Genomic DNA, 16,200 nt, shown 5'->3' on the forward strand with positions numbered 1-16,200 from the left:
GAGCACGGGTGTAGGCTGTCTACTGGAGCACGGGTGTAGGCTGTCTACTGGAGCACGGGTGTAGGCTGTCTACTGGAGCACGGGTGTAGGCTGTCTACTGGAGCACAGGTGTAGGCTGTCTATTGGAGCATGGGTGTAGGCTGTCTACTGGAGCACAGGTGTAGGTTGTCTGTCTACAGGAACACAGGTGTAGGTTGTATGTTGTAACACCCGATTTTGTGTTACACCCTCGATACAGATACGCGAGTCGGGCAAGAGCCTGGAGATTGAAAAGAACACACACAGAGACCAGGGTCATTCGAAAGAAGATCAGCTGAATGCCATTTATTCAGACTTGGGGAAATCCTTATGTATCTAACTGCTGCACAAGGATCTCCGCCCAGGCAGGTGGGAAATTACCATATTAACAAAGGAGTCAATGCCCTGCAGCTAATCACCAGGTGGGGCAGGGAGAGCACAGAAGCACACAGAAAGCTTAGTTAGCTGATCATGAACTGTCCCCGCAAATGCACCCCAGGAATAAGGGAGACCAGGGCCCTATTATATGTCTACTGGACAGGGGTGTAGGCTGTCTCCTGGAGCATGGGCAGCCTCTCAGTGCCTCCATTCCTGAAGGAAATGGACTGTCCCTCTCACAGGAGCCGTCAGTTGCCAACAGCTCTTCAGCTACTATGGGACTTCATGACATTCTCCTGCCACCGCTCCAGTCACCCCAAACCAGAGGTTTTGTTTGCCTTGTTTTATGCAGGTCTTGTACAAGCTGCGCAGTCACTTTGAACTTGCATGTGCAACAGCCCTGTCTTGTTTGGAAGACATGATTTGGCTGCAGTAACCCACTATCTGGCTGCAGTAACCCACCATCTGGCTGGAGTAATCCACCATCTGGCTGGAGTAATCCACCATCTGGCTGCAGTAATCCACCATCTGGCTGCAGTAATCCACCATCTGGCTGCAGTAACCCACCATCTGGCTGCAGTAACCCACCATCTGGCTGCAGTAATCCACCATCTGGCTGCAGTAATCCACCATCTGGCTGCAGTAACCCACCATCTGGCTGCAGTAATCCACCATCTGGCTGCAGTAATCCACCATCTCCTGCACAAACACTCTTTGCTCCCTTTCTATTGGGATTACACCTGAGGCTTGGAAAGTGACAATGTGTTATAAATGTCCTATTTAGGGAAAAGCACTTCAAAGACTTTTACTCTTTTTAAAATTCTAAAAATATGCTTATTTCCAATGGGAAACAGAAAGAAAAAAACCAGAAAGTTCACCTGAAACAAAATACTGTCACTATTTATGTGTAAAATAAGACATCACTCTCTTAAGTTATTTACTTTTTTTTATCTAGGCATATAGATGCACATAATTTTATGCACAAAGTCCTAGTTTTATTAAGCCCATCTATCAAAGACTTCCTAAAATTCAATCCTTATTCCTTTGTTTTCCCTAAGATAGCATTTGAGCAGAGCGATATATTTTGTACATATATTACCTTATATGACCAGAGAACAAGAATACAAATATTTGACCAGACAATGCTAGCACATGCCTTTAATCCCAGCACTCGGGAGACAGAGACAGGTGGATCTCCATGAGTTTGAGACCAGCCTGGTTGACAGAGCAAGTTCCAGGACAGGCTTCAAAAAGCTACAGAGAAACCCTGTCTTGAAATACCAAAAAACCCACCAACTAACCAAATAAACAAACAAGAACAGTTGTGTCGTGGAGAAAGGCACTGGAGGGATGAAGTAGTGGTCACACGCTTTCAGAGCATAGTATTTCTCCAGGCTTTGGTGAAAACTTGGCCTTGCTTTTCTGGTAAAAGTTCAAATAGACCAAAAAGGATTTTCCTCTTTTAGGACTGGATATTAAATTCAGGCAAGCACTCTACCATCAAGCTATGTCTTGAATTCTCTGTGAACTGTTTCAGACAGGGCTTGACCCATTCAGACCTTGTGCTGTGATCCTCCAGTGAGAGTGCCCTGTAGCTGGGCCTCCTCATTACACCGAGCCTGGGCAACACTGACTTACCATGCTGCTAGCACGCATGTAGGTTCGGAGGCTGCATTGCAAGCAAATTTTCTTCATATTTTGAAGTCACCTTTCTAATTCTGTGTAAGTCACAAATCAGAGAGGCTTACTGAATAACAACAGTCTTCTTGGCCATCTATTTCATGTGCTGGGTTGATGGAGGAGGGTCATCTATGTGTTACTTTCATTGGTTAATAAAGAAACTGCCTTGGGCCTTTGATAGGAAAGAAAATTAGGTAGGTGGATTAAACAGAACTGAATGCTGGGAGAAAGAAAGCATCGTTGGGCAGATACCATAGCTCTCCTCTCCGAGATGGACGCAGAATAAGATCCTTCCCGGTAAGACACGTGGTGCTACACAGATTATTAGAAATGGGTTAATCAAGATGTGAGAATTAGCCAGTAAGAGGCTGGAACTAATGGGCTAGGCAGTGTTTAAAAGAATACAGTTTCAGTGTAATTGTTTCGGGTAAAGCTAGCTGGGTGGCAGGAAGCAGCCCACCATTCCTACTTCTACACTGGGTAAACGCACCAGGCCATCAGTGCATTTCCTAGATACAGGTAGGACTCTTACGCAGTTGTTACGAGGGAGAGAGCATGTGTCAGCATTTCCAGCATGTTGTCTTAGCACCCAGGCACAGTGCCAGCATTTTAGCATCTGATGGACCTCATCCTGACACGTGTTAGGATGCTGGTGCAAGGTTTCTTACACAAAAAAAGTTTCCTGACTTTTTACAGTGATGATGTCAGGGGATAATGGAAACATGGCATTTTCTCACATGAGTAAAATTCACCCCCATGGAATTTTCCCCTTATTATACATAAGACCCAAACTTGACTATATATATAAAGTACACATTATTGATGTCAACAAAATAGATTTGTTAGAAATGACATTTATAATGCAGGTTTTCTTATAGGAAGTTGTATTCCCATCCCAATTAATTGAAAAACATTTATTATCTCCCTCCGCCATGTGTGTGTGGGTGTGGGTGTGTATATCATAGAACACGTCGGGAGATCAGAGGGCAGCTTTGTAAAATGTGTTCTTTCCTTTCACCTTTATATAGATTCCAGGGATTGAGCTCAGATTGTCAGGTTTGAGCAACAAGAACCTAAACACCTGCTTAGTTCTTGTTGGCACCCCTCCCATTTTTATAGGACAAATTCTTCTTAAATTTAATTTTTGTTTGACAGTTACATATACTTACATATTGAATTTTAGTTATTTTTTCCAGCTCCCCTTCATACCATAGTATAAGATTTCGAAGTTCCCCATTACTCAATATTTAAAACTCCCCTGGTCTCTTATAGTAGTGATAGTACAAAATATACCCCAAGCGCACTTTGTAGCACGATACTAACAAAAGGCCCTCAAAAGAGTGAATTTCCATGCTGACTTTCAATTCCACAGCTAAGAAAACTTAACTTGAGCATAGGAATGTTAAGAAATCTGTCCATAGTTGTAGGTAGATCTAGGACTTCACTTTTTAGGAATTGTGGCTTATATGTAACTGCTGAGTTCTCATCTATTTTTCAATGTCTTCTACTTTCTCGCTCCTTTAGAGTTAGAGGGTCTTGCCTGTGTGTGTTCTAGCTAATGCCCTTCTGAACACCAGTTGCATCTGTATCTAAAATCTGCTGTGCCTTTACTCCTGTTTCCCATGTCATCAAGTGTCGGGGCCCAGTATCTGAACTGTCCTTGCTCTCGCTTGTGGACATGCAGTGTGACAACTTCCTGCAATGAATGGCATTCCTTTCTATGAACAATAAGGACATAGCTCGCTGCCTCCCCAGCTCCAGACTCTGACTCCAGCCTTTGTGGTTTGCTTCAGGCTCACACATTTCTCATATTTTAACTGAATCTTAATTTTCTGACTTCCTTTGCTGTTTCTCCTTCTCTGGTTATGATTCTTTCTCACATCTGTTTCCCAACCTTAATTTATAAACCCCAAGGCAAGCACAGGTTAAATAAAGCATCACTGGAAAATTTTCCTCATTTTAGGTGAATCTGTTTTATCGGCTATTCTTTATCCTGAGAATCATGATAATAAAGTGTATAACTTTCTCATTAGCAATGAACTAAACATTATTACTGGTCCATAGAGCTGATTTAATAGTGAGAGGTATCTTTGGCTAAACTGATGCTTCTATTTAAAATGCTTTAAATTTTCTTATATATCCACAAAAATAAAGATAAAATTTTAGGAATATATATCTTCATGAAGTTCTTGCTTCTCTTTCAGTTGCTGATAGATGAAAACCTAGAAGACTGTGATATATAATGCTTAAAGGGAAGCACTTCCTTTAAATTATTTTAAACACATAATTTTTCTTTTCTTAAATATGTTTTAGTTGAAATATTAATACATTAATTTCCCCCATTCCCCTTTTCTCTCCCACCAATTCCAACCACCCTGCCTGAAGCCCTGCCTTGACCCCACATCTCTGACATTGGTAGCCACTTTTTCTTTGATTCATACCCTTATATATATTTATATACATATATATGTATGCATATTGCACAAATATGTTTGGTGGTGGTGGTGTGTGGGTGTATGTATGATTTCAGGATTGACTGTTGTGCATTTGAACAACCAATAAGGGTTGTCATCCCTGAGAGAGGCTAATTCTCCTCTCCCAGCAGTCAATACTGGCCTACAGTTCTTTGTCTATTGCCATTATTTTCTTATTTGTGTAACCATTTCTAGGGAACACTGTTTCCCAGCAGACTTCCTGGTGTTCTGACATTTACAATATTTTAGCCTGTTTCCATGAAGTTCGCTGAGCCAAGAATGCAAGAGCTATGTTGTAGATGTGCCTTTTAGGCCTGGGCTCCCCATGATAGATCTATTGGTTTCTGTGTTGTGTACAGTAATGGTTTCCTATGATGGTCTCAGGTAAGGGTTCCTTCATGAGGTATGGTAGCTAGATACATTTTAGAACTTAGTAAGGAATAATGATAATCTAAGAAAGTGAGGTAATGTTCTTATCTTAACTTTATGACCCATGAAAAGCTAGGGAAAGTTGTGCAGGCTTCTAGTGCCAGGCCTGCTTTCTCTGCTCTTGTGTGGACCTTAATTCTGACTGCACAGCTGATGGCTGCCCCCAACATGTGAGTGCCACTTCCTGCACCTGTACAGATGTCTTGTCTTGCTGGTAGATGTCATAGTTCATAGATGTTGCTGTTTGGTAAGACTGTTTAGTTGCTTCCTTTCTTTGACAGCTTGGGAAGTATTTTCTGGTACCATGGAAGCTACCCCACAGATCCAGCTTGAGTCATCAAGTCCTGTGTCATAAGTATGGACTGTGTTCCATGGGAGAGACCTCCCTTAGCCCCTGAGAGGCAACCAAAGGCTTCATGTCTAATCCTTACTGTGTGGGGAATAGCTTGGACTACCTTGACTAAGCATTCGAAAGGTGGTTTCTTATGCTTGATTACTTAGGTTTTTCTTAATCTGTGGTTCTTCGGAGAGTATTGTCAGATAAGGCGGCATATAGGCATAATTTCCTGTATATTGTGTATGTATAGTATAACTTCTAATAAATTAAAACAATATGATTCCTTGAGATTTTGTCCATATCATTGGTGTTAGTCAACCTTTTTAATTTATTTGTTGTGTAAAAACTGTGGGTTTCATCATATTTTTACAGGTGTTTCATTATGTATTATATATGCTTACCTTTGATTTTGGGTGGTTTCATTTATCATTTTAGAGAATATCCAGAGCCTTGAGGTATAGCCTAGATTCTCCCTCTGTCCAGGCCACATTTCAGACAGAAATTAATCTAACCATGTAGTCTTATCATCTCTCTGTTTCATAGAAAGGATCCAGTTTTCACATATGGCAAGAAATGTACTCATTTCATCCAGCAAACAAAATGATGAAGGTGAAGTCTGATCCCAAAATGTTGAACTTTAAAGTTGGTACCATTTTAGCTGGTGGTTCCAGTGTGCACAGTCCTCCAGGGGAGATGCTATGCTGATCTCCATGACTTTCATGCCATGACAGTGTCCACAAGCCCTCATCCAAAGCCAGAGCTGCACATATGCTAGTAATACACGCGGGAGATGAAACTCAGGGTCTGTGCTTTGGAATGATGGGGGAGAGTCTTTTGTTTTGTGTCAATTTCATTGGCTAAATAAAGAGACTGCCTTGGCCCTTTAATAGGACAGAAAGTTAGGTAGGTGGAGTAGACTGAACAGAATGCTGGGAGAAAGAAGCCGAGTCAGGCAGTCGCCATGATTCTCCCACCCGACACAGATGCAGGTTAGGATCTTTCCTGGTAAGCCACACCTCATGGGGCTACACAGATTATTAAAAATGGGTTAATCAAGATGTGAGAGTTAGCCAATAAGAGGCTGGAACTAATGGGCCAGACAGTGTTTAAAAGAATACAGTTTCCATGTAACTATTTTGGGTAAAGTTAGCCATGCAGGAGCCAGGCAGTGGGAAGGCAGCCTGCTGCTCCTCACTACAGAGTGGTGCCCAATGTGGAGAATGAACCCACGACCCTGAGATTAAGAGTCTCATGCTCTACTGACTGAGCTAGCCGGGCTTATTTTCCTTTATTTCTTTTAAACTATAACTATCTGTACTCTGTCTCTTTAAACATTAGAATACAGAATTGTTGAATGTTTTCATTGTTCTTTCTTTCATGCTTTAGGCTCACTGAATGAGTTTGCTCCCTATGAGTGTCCTGATAGTGTCTTCTGCATCTGAACCAGCAATAACAACACCTTAAGATTTTAAATGTTTTTTTTCCTAAAAGATTTGTTTCATTTATGAATCTGTGTGCATTTGTGGACCTGCCATATAGGTGTGAGTGTCTGAAGAAGACCAGAAGAGGGCATCAGATCACTTGGGAATGTAGTTACTGGTGGTTGTGAGCTACCCCATGAGGGTGTTGGGATATGGATTTGGGTCCTTTGGAAGAGCAGTAAGCACTCTTAATTGGGATATCTCTCCAGCAAAAGAATTTAGATATTCCTAATAGAGAAGTTAGCTTTCAATTATTAGAAACTTCAGCAAGCAAAAGAACATGGACAAAATTTTACAACAGCCTAAAAATGATTTTCTGTTACTAATCATAAAAATACATATGGCTATTTCAGGAGAACATTAAAATAAGCAGATACTTGTGTATTTGTGTGTGTGTGTTTGTATATGTGTGTGTCAGAGAGAGAGAGAGAGACAGAGATTAAGATTTTTTTCTGTTGATGTGTGTTTTGGCAGATGGGGAAGATAATGCGTGGACCATTCATGAAGTTTGTAGCACACGCAGCTTCCTTCACCATTTTCCTGGGGCTGCTTGTCATGAATGCAGCTGACAGATTTGAAGGCACCAAGCTCCTCCCTAATGAAACCAGCACAGATAATGCAAGACAGCTGTTCAGGATGAAAACATCCTGCTTCTCATGGATGGAGATGCTCATTATATCCTGGGTAATAGGTAAAAACTGATTTTCTGTCTTGTTCCTTTTTGCAGCCTTAGCAATCAGACTGAATCATGCTGATTCGTCCACACAATCAGTTATACAAATGTATGCAGCAGGAAACAGAGTTCCATGCACCGTGACTTTATTTGTGATCTTACACAGTTGCTATGGTACTCTTATTACTAACGTCATTCTTTTTATATGCCCTGTGATAATTGCGTTCTCTCCCCCCAAAAGGAAGAAAATCAGCACGCCACTATTAACCAAACCCACCACCAATAAGCAAAACATCCTATGTGCAGTTTGGATAGCTTTGAGTTCAAACTTGAAAGCAACCTTGTCATTTTATGTTGGGATTAAGCGAAATTAAAACTAGTAGCCACTCATTTGGACTGAAAATGTGTTATGTACAGGGAGTTGTTCAAAGCCCTTGACTTACATCAGGCCACACAGTCTTTCTGTACCTCAGATTTCCAATCTGCTACATATAATAGCATCTTTCTTATTGAAGTATGTGAAGAGTAGGTAGATCACTTCCTCAGGTGACTTGTGAAAGGTGAGGAAGTCAGTTGGAAGCATGACAAGATTTGATTTGTCCTTAGAACCTGCTTTCATCTGAGGATTGCCACTAAATAGAAAGCATGTAAGAAAAATGTCTCACTTGGATATTTATGAGCAAACACATTCAACAGCTCTTGAGCTGTTGAGGATACTAAGTTTAGTGGGATGCATTCTTCCCATTCAAGGATGTAATCTGGGTAATAAATAAAAGTCAGTAGTTAAATATCATTCATGAAAAAATGCTATGGTTGAGGAATTGTTAAGATGCTACAGAAGTGCAGATTGGACATTGAAATACTAGTGAGGTGGGATGCAGAATAAGCAGCAGAGTCCTCCCTTAAATACCGAAGGCTCCTCTAACTAGGCGTTGAGGATGAAGACCTGTTTCCCAGACTGAGCATTTGGGGGATAAGGACTCAGAGGCATGGGAGCATTAGGTGCTGAGGTGTGGAACTATAACAAGAGTGGACCTCTTGAACCATTCTGAGCTTGTTTTCGCTGGTGTCTGGAGACTTCATGGATGCGGGGGATAGAGGTGGATGGTTAAATGGTCAGAGGGTGATTTCCAGTGCCTGGTGATGGGTCAGAGCACATTTCAGAAAAGTTTCGGTGGTTTTGAGGTAGTGGGAGACTTGAAGGAGGGGTGAGCCCAGAGGCTGAGCCCAACTGCACTGAACAATGGCAAGAGCCACCTGAGTTGAGCATGTGCGGAGAGGACCTGGGAGTGGCTTAGAGGTTATCCTGTGAATATCATGGTAAAGTTGTGTGTCTACAAGGAGGATTGTGGATTAGATGGGGGGAGGATAGAGATGTTCCTGATTAGGATGGGGAGCTTAAAAAAAACTTTTCATTATATTTATGGTTAACTCTGAAGTGTCCTAGCATTTCCAGGGATAAATGTCAACTGAGTCATAGGAAGAATGACTCCTGGAATAAGCCTGGATATAGACAAAGTTCCAGAAATTCTTCATTCTCATGTGACTCTTAAGGCCTTGACTGCATGAAATTCCCTCAGGGGAACTGTGTAGAGTCTAAGAAGACTCAAAGACTCTTCCTACAGAATCTCCCATAGTCCAGAAGGTGCACTTCATCAGCTGTCCATCTTAGTCACGCGGGGAAATACCTGCTGCCAATTCATCCATGTCTTCTAGGCCTCTTCAGTCCAAGGGATGATCAATTGAAATATTAGGAAGTAATATAACAATTATGGTATGATTATTTTTTGTTTTTATTTTTTGAGGCAGGGTTTCTCTGTAGCTTTGGAGTCCTGTAACTACCTCTTGTAGACCAGGTTGGCCTTGAACTCACAGAGATCCACCTGCCTTTGCCTCCTGAGTGCTGGGATTAAAGGCATGCACCACCACTGCCTGGCTCTGGTATGATTATTTTTAACTCTTTGAAGTAATTTAACAGCTCCTGAATTATTCAAAACTTTTAAACTACTCATTTTATTGACAAGTTTCAAGGGAAAACATAGTTTCCTCTTGGTTTTACTAAAATAATGGTGACCTTGGACACATGATAGGACTTGACTTTTCTTTAACTCTTTCTTTTTTAGATTAATTGACAAAACTGGAAGAGATTTTTTCTCTCTATTTTATGACTTAAGAGTAAATATTATTTCATAGCCTCTATCTTATTATACTCAGAGCTATGAGGGTTTTTTTTATTATATTAATATAAGTAAAATGTATAATACAGGAAATTGAGCATAGGACAGTCTCAAAGAGTCTCAAATAATTATGATGATTATTAAACTTTTTGCTAAATATTATCTGTTTTTATATACAGTAAGCATTCTCTATTAGACAAGAGATATCTCTTTAGATACAAGACATAGTTTTGAAAAGAAAATAAATTTTATTGATAGTATTAGAGATAATGAATGCTCATTTCATTCTTTATCAAAATTCATTCTTCATATAATTTAATTTTTAGTATAGACTTAGGTATTTTTCAATGAGAAACAAAAGCTGAGAATATTAAATTAACCTTTAATGCTATGAAGAAAACAACATTTTCCATGGAAAAACTGCCCTCCTAACCTTTGTGTTTTACTTCAGAAATTGTCCTACAATGTTTATTTGAAGAGAGAACAAAAGCAAATCAAAAGATTTAGTTATGTACGTGCAAAATATGTGAGGTTCCTGGCTCAGTTTCTGGCACTGCTATTTATTTTCTTGTGTTTTTGACTTGCAAGGAAGTCACAGAGGCTTCTGGAAATATTAATGAGAAGTAGGTTATGTCGGTCACAGGCCAGGTGTGTTACAGTATTGCTGGGAAAGACTCGTGGTTTTTTGTTTTGTTATTTTTAGCAAGAAGCAAATCTGTGATTTTCATTTGATGAAAATTTGGAAAGCTGAAGTAGAAGTGGAGTTGCAAGAGACTGTGACAAGGCAGGATTCGGTGAAAGGTCTAGCAGGAACACAGGGCAAAGCTGTGCTGGAGAACGCATCATGTTCGGAAGTCCAGGAATCACTTGTCCTTTGTGACCCTCAGTGATCTGCTGAGAAAGCACAAAGCAATCCTGGGTTGACTGGAACAGGCTAAGACAAAGTCAGGGCTGTCATTGCTCTGCTGCAGAAACCTTGGCTGCAAGATTAACAAACGAGGGTGCTTACCTGTCTGTCGTAGCCACTGTAGAGAGACTGACTCCACAGAGTGGTCCTCAGAGGATTTGGGGGAGTTTGTTTTCATTACTGAAGATAATGGAAAGAAGGGGGTTCAATATTGTAACTTTAAGCTTATTCCATTGGTGGGGGTGGCCATGTAGAGAAAAAGATGAAATATGCCTGGAAGAAGGGGAAAGCAGGGCACATTGACACTCAAGCTGCCTTAGTTTCATGGGTAAGCAAAGCTCTGCTGGAGAAGAACAAACTCAGTGAGCACACAAGTGGGTTGCTCTTTAGAGAAATTCAAATGCAGAAAGAGTGGATACAGTCTCCACTGCTCCAGAGTACAGAAATAGAGTGAGCACATTCTCTTTGAAGAGAGTGTCCTCACAATCTGGCAGCAGAGCAAGCCTCCCTCAGAAGTAGTAAGACTGCAATCCCGTGCTGTTTAAGCAGTGTGGCCCCGGTGGGGAGCTCTCTGTATGGGGGGAGAAATCAGACTTAATGTAGGCAATTTCAAAGGTCCTTAAGCAACAACCCAGAGGTGGGGGCAGCGGAGAGGCAACTAGACAATCCCACTTCCTTCAGGCTGAATAACTCTGAGTGGTAGCTGTAGTTTGGCAGCTGCAGCAAGCTACCACTTATACCATAAAAAAAGATGAGGCAAAGGTACGAGTCGAAAAGGAAAGCTTTGAAAACTACTGGACAGTGTGATGTCCAATGTCCCCTTGGTCTGTGTATTCCTCTGAACCATTGTAGTCTTTGGTAAGGTTGGGAAAACCTGGGGACCACACCAAGAACATAGATGTTCCACCTTGTTCATTGCTTTTTGTGCGAATGTGAGTCTTGCACTATTTCCTCTTATAAATTTATATGAGCCCATACCAATGCCTGCTAACCTAAAATTACCTAATGAGAGTAATGAAATTGTCTGCCATAAGACCACATTCTCTGTGCTGTGCAGAGAGAAGCATACAATGGTTCTTGAATAGCAAAGACCGTGGCATTTTCTTCATCTGCCAGTGTTCCTCAGCAGCTGGACCAACATGCTCTGTGATAGATGGGAGGTGGATGTGGGAACTGAGGCAGGGGGTGCTGGAGGTTAGGGGAGAAGCTTGCTTCTAAGTCAGCGTAGAAAGTTCTTTATGAGTGAAGACTTGAATCAGTGCGTGAATTGTATTTCCACATGGGGCTCCAGGAAGAGATGGGTTTCAGAAAGGACACCATTTTAGTTTCTTTTTAATCAAGCAATAGCTTTAAAGTTAAGAAAGAGTACATGTGGATATTATGGATAAATCAAAGGAGCAAGTGCTCAGAGTTCTGGCCATTGTTTCTTCACGAACGCCAGCACAGCACACTACATTTTACACATATTACTTTATTTGTACATTGCAGTCTTGTAAAGTAGGCACATGTTACATTCTCATTTTGCAAACTACATTCTAAAAAGTTTAAACACTTTGCCGAAGACTCTGCAGCCAATTATTGCAGAAAAATCTCACAACCAATGCTCCTAAATGCTGCAGTAAGGTTTCAGAAAAACATGAAATATTATTAATAATTTCATCAAAAAAGTCAGCCACTGTTAGTGCAGTGATACAATTAGCTACTGTAATTTCCTCTAGTCTTTCAAGATGCTCATTTTAAATTTGTTCACAGACTGCATTCCATTTAAACCTTTTAATTTAACCTTATGGTATGTGTTCTGGTTTCTCAAGATACATGTGGAAAGAATTAACATACAATATTTACCCTAAAAGTATGATCTTTTATTAAAGAACATTTTCTTGTGAGTGGTTTTCAGAAGACAGTACCAATGTTAATGGTCAAGAAAGGTTCTGTAGTTTGCCAGACAGTGATGGCACACGCCTATAATCCCAGCAATCGGGAGGCAGAGACAAACAGATCTCTATGGGTTTGAGGACAGCCTGCTCTACAAGAGCTAGTTCCAGGACATCTAGGGCTGTTACACAGAGAAATCCTGTCTCAAAAAACTAAAAACAAAAAAAAATGAAAGAAAAAAATAAGAAAGGTTCTGTAGTTAGATGCCGGCAGGTAGTTCCCATGATCTGTATAATAACTTACAAGATATCATAACAAATGTCTGCATAATTCCATTGTGAAAATGTGAACTCTTCCATTGGGAGTGTGTGGGTATCTTGTATTTGGGATATTACAGTGAACATATTAATTATTTTTCCATGACTAGAAATAAAAGATCACTGTGGTGTGTTTTGTTTGAGATTCTTGATCAGTTTTGCTTGAGTGCTTTCAGGTTCTTTGGTAATATTGTTGGACTGGGTTTCTGAGGGTGGGGAGATGGTGGCTGGAGAGGAAGGTAAGGGAATTATTTACGGAGTTGGGACTATCAGGTGAGATCTTTCCATTTGTTTTTCTTCACGGAAGAGCTAAAGCAGGAAATCGAGCTGATATGTTAATCCTTTACTCACGCAGGCATGATATGGGCTGAATGTAAAGAGATCTGGACTCAAGGCCCTAAAGAGTACTTATTTGAGTTATGGAATATGCTCGATTTTGGGATGCTTGCAATCTTTGCAGCATCATTCATTGCAAGATTTATGGCATTCTGGCATGCATCCAAAGCTCAGAGCATCATTGATGCAAATGACACTTTGAAGGACTTGACAACAGTTCCACTGGGAGACAATGTCAAGTACTACAATCTGGGTGAGTGTATGTTACTGTGTAAACTACTGAAGATAAAGTCTTGTCTTGTGAAGGAGAAATAAGTAGTAGTCATTTTTTCCAGTTTATTGATGGCATCTGTATTTGAAGATGACATCATTATCTGAAGAACTGTGCTTTTTGCCTCTGCATTTGGTTTATCTTCTGCTTGGAATCCTTTATTAACCACAAGAACCATCTACCATTACTTCTTGGAACAACCGGATAGTTACCAAATCCACTGAGAATTCCTGTATCATACCTTATAATTGTATATTTTTCTGTTTTCTTTTTTAAATGAGTTTTTTTCTGTGTTTCCCACATAAGACTGAGTGCCCAAAGAGTCAAGAAGTTGTTAGGGTCATTGAAGCTGGAGCTACAGGTAATTATGAGCAATTCAACCTGGGTGCTGGGAAAATCTCAAGAGCACCAAGAACTCTTAAATGCTGAGCCTTTTCTCCAGTTTTCTCTCTCTAATAAGAGGGGTCACATGAGACAGTGATCCAGAGAAATGCCAGTATAGGATGTCTGTACTCTAGCCACCGTGCCTTCCATATCATGAAAGAATTCCCTTTCTTGCAACGTCTCCAGTAAAATCTCCTATTTTGTTTGCACTTCTGTCTGGTGGTGTAAGAAAGCAGATATCATATTGTGCACCCCCATCTACTTCAGTAACCTGTTGATTCGTTCACTTTTAAAACTCATGTGTGTGCTTGCCTAATGCACAGACCTGAATAAGCTCCATTAGTGGTGTTTCTGTAAGAGCAGCTCTGAGTAGTGACAGTGGATCAAATATGGCTTCTTCATGTAGACTTTGTCTGAGCATTTGACAGGATGCTTGATGGCAGGAGTTCATCAGATACTTGTTTATTGAACATTTTCAACAACTGTGAAATGTTAAAATAGAGAGATGTCTATCTACGCATAATGGAACGATACTTGACCTTAAACAAGAAAGGAGGTGATTGTTGCAAAACCATGATGAACATCATGCTACATGAAACAAGACTGGCATGGAAAAAAAATCTCATGATCTCTCTTACACATGTCTCATAGGAGTAGAGCATGATGGTGGTCAGCAGGAATGGAGACATGTGTGTCAAAGAGGAGGAAGTGCTGTAGTTAGATACAAGCCATGAATGCTGGTGTTCTGACATACAATATGGTGGCTGTAGTTAACCACAATGTACCATACATGGAAAATTTCTGAGACAGTAACTTTTAAATGTTCTTACCACAAAAAAACAGTATGTGAAGTGATCAATATGTTAATTATATTAATTTAATCAGCATGACATGTCAACATATGTGACATTGAACATGACTTTTAAAAGTTTATATTTGAAAGTTTTTACTTTTAAGACATATGAACTGTGTCAAAGTAAAAGAATTTTTGAAGTCTTTTTTTTGAAGAATTTTTTCAGTGTCTCAAACACTGAAAGAGTTGAGAGATAAAGCAAACAAATGAATTTGGAGTAGAGAGGGATGGCATTGTGGTGGCTGTAAGTGGTGGGTCTTGAGGGATGCCTCTGTGGGGACAGGAGAAGTCCCAAAGAAAGAAGGCGATGCCAACCCCTTGATCGAAGTAAATATGGTTACCATTTCAGATTAACAAACCAGGGTGAGCTACTTATTTCCCCAGGGGAAAAATGACTAATGAAAGGAAATACGTTTCAATATTTGTCCAAGAAAATCATCCCACCCATAAGAATTTGACTTAGGGAACTATATTTATTAATATTCAACTGGCATCTTTGTACGCTTACTGTCTATATCACTAAAGTCTCCTCATTATCTACTTTTGTATTTATTTCAATCCTAAGTGTTTAAGAGTTTCAAAGTATACTCAAAGATATCTATTTATAGGTAATACTCAAAATACTATAAAAGAAACCATACTCATAAGTTTTGTGTTATCTTTTCCTAATTCCACTCTCTGAAAATAACCAAATGCAAATTTATAATCATATTTCCTCCTTTCTACACGCTATTTTGCATTTTCTTCATAATGATTTCTTAAGTGGTTTTTGATGGTTTAATGTAATATTGCCAGAAGAAATTATTAATGATTTATAGAAAAAATTGTGGTAAAAATAGACTTGTTTTTATTGATCAATAAAAAGTATTTCTGATAAGTTTAAATAAGAAGTATATAACCATCAAATGACATTATTTTAGTTCAAGCTTGAATCATAAATGCTATAAAGTAATAAGTGCCAGATGTTTTAAAGCACTGTGCGTATATGAAATTTTTTTTAAATTTTGAAGGGCTGATGAGAGCCATGGTATCAGTACTGTCTCATTGTTAGAAAGAGAAGAATAAATCTTATAAGGAGTTATTTGTATAGATTATTTCAGTTGAAGATATATAGCTATCAATAGGGACAGTTGCTCAACTGGTCTACCAGGGAGGTTTACAAGATTTGGAATTATACCCTACTGATAATTCAATCAAGTCAGAAGATATGGCAGACACTTGAGAAGGTCTTCAGAATGAAGACTTTCACTTGATTATATATTTATTTTTCTCAGAAAATAATTCGTCTAAACGAGAAACTCATAGGGATTGCTGTAATCCTTGTCTCTGATTTTCTTCTAGCCAGGATAAAGTGGGACCCGTCTGATCCCCAAATCATCTCTGAAGGTCTCTATGCAATTGCTGTGGTTTTAAGTTTCTCCAGAATAGCTTACATTTTACCAGCAAATGAAAGCTTTGGACCCCTGCAGATTTCACTTGGAAGAACAGTAAAAGATATCTTCAAATTCATGGTCATATTCATCATGGTGTTTGTAGCCTTTATGATTGGAATGTTCAACCTCTACTCCTACTACATTGGTGCAAAACAGAATGAAGCCTTCACAACGTAT

General features: G+C 39.8%; 1 protein-coding gene across 2 annotated transcripts in view; it reads left to right on the top strand.

Moving 5' to 3' along the window:
• Positions 1–16,200, top strand: part of Trpc6 (transient receptor potential cation channel subfamily C member 6) — a 122,619-nt gene that overhangs the window by 87,622 nt on the left and 18,797 nt on the right. For both annotated transcript variants that reach the window (XM_050162221.1, XM_050162223.1), the window contains 3 exons: positions 7,272–7,488; positions 13,102–13,335; positions 15,932–16,196. In XM_050162221.1, the coding sequence (XP_050018178.1) occupies positions 7,272–7,488; positions 13,102–13,335; positions 15,932–16,196 (716 nt within the window). The remainder of the gene's footprint in view (positions 1–7,271; positions 7,489–13,101; positions 13,336–15,931; positions 16,197–16,200) is intronic.

This window comes from Alexandromys fortis, unplaced genomic scaffold, assembly GCF_014885135.2.
Source record: "Alexandromys fortis isolate MF-2015 unplaced genomic scaffold, M_Fortis_MF-2015_v1.1 scaffold_112, whole genome shotgun sequence".
NCBI lineage: Eukaryota > Metazoa > Chordata > Mammalia > Rodentia > Cricetidae > Alexandromys > Alexandromys fortis.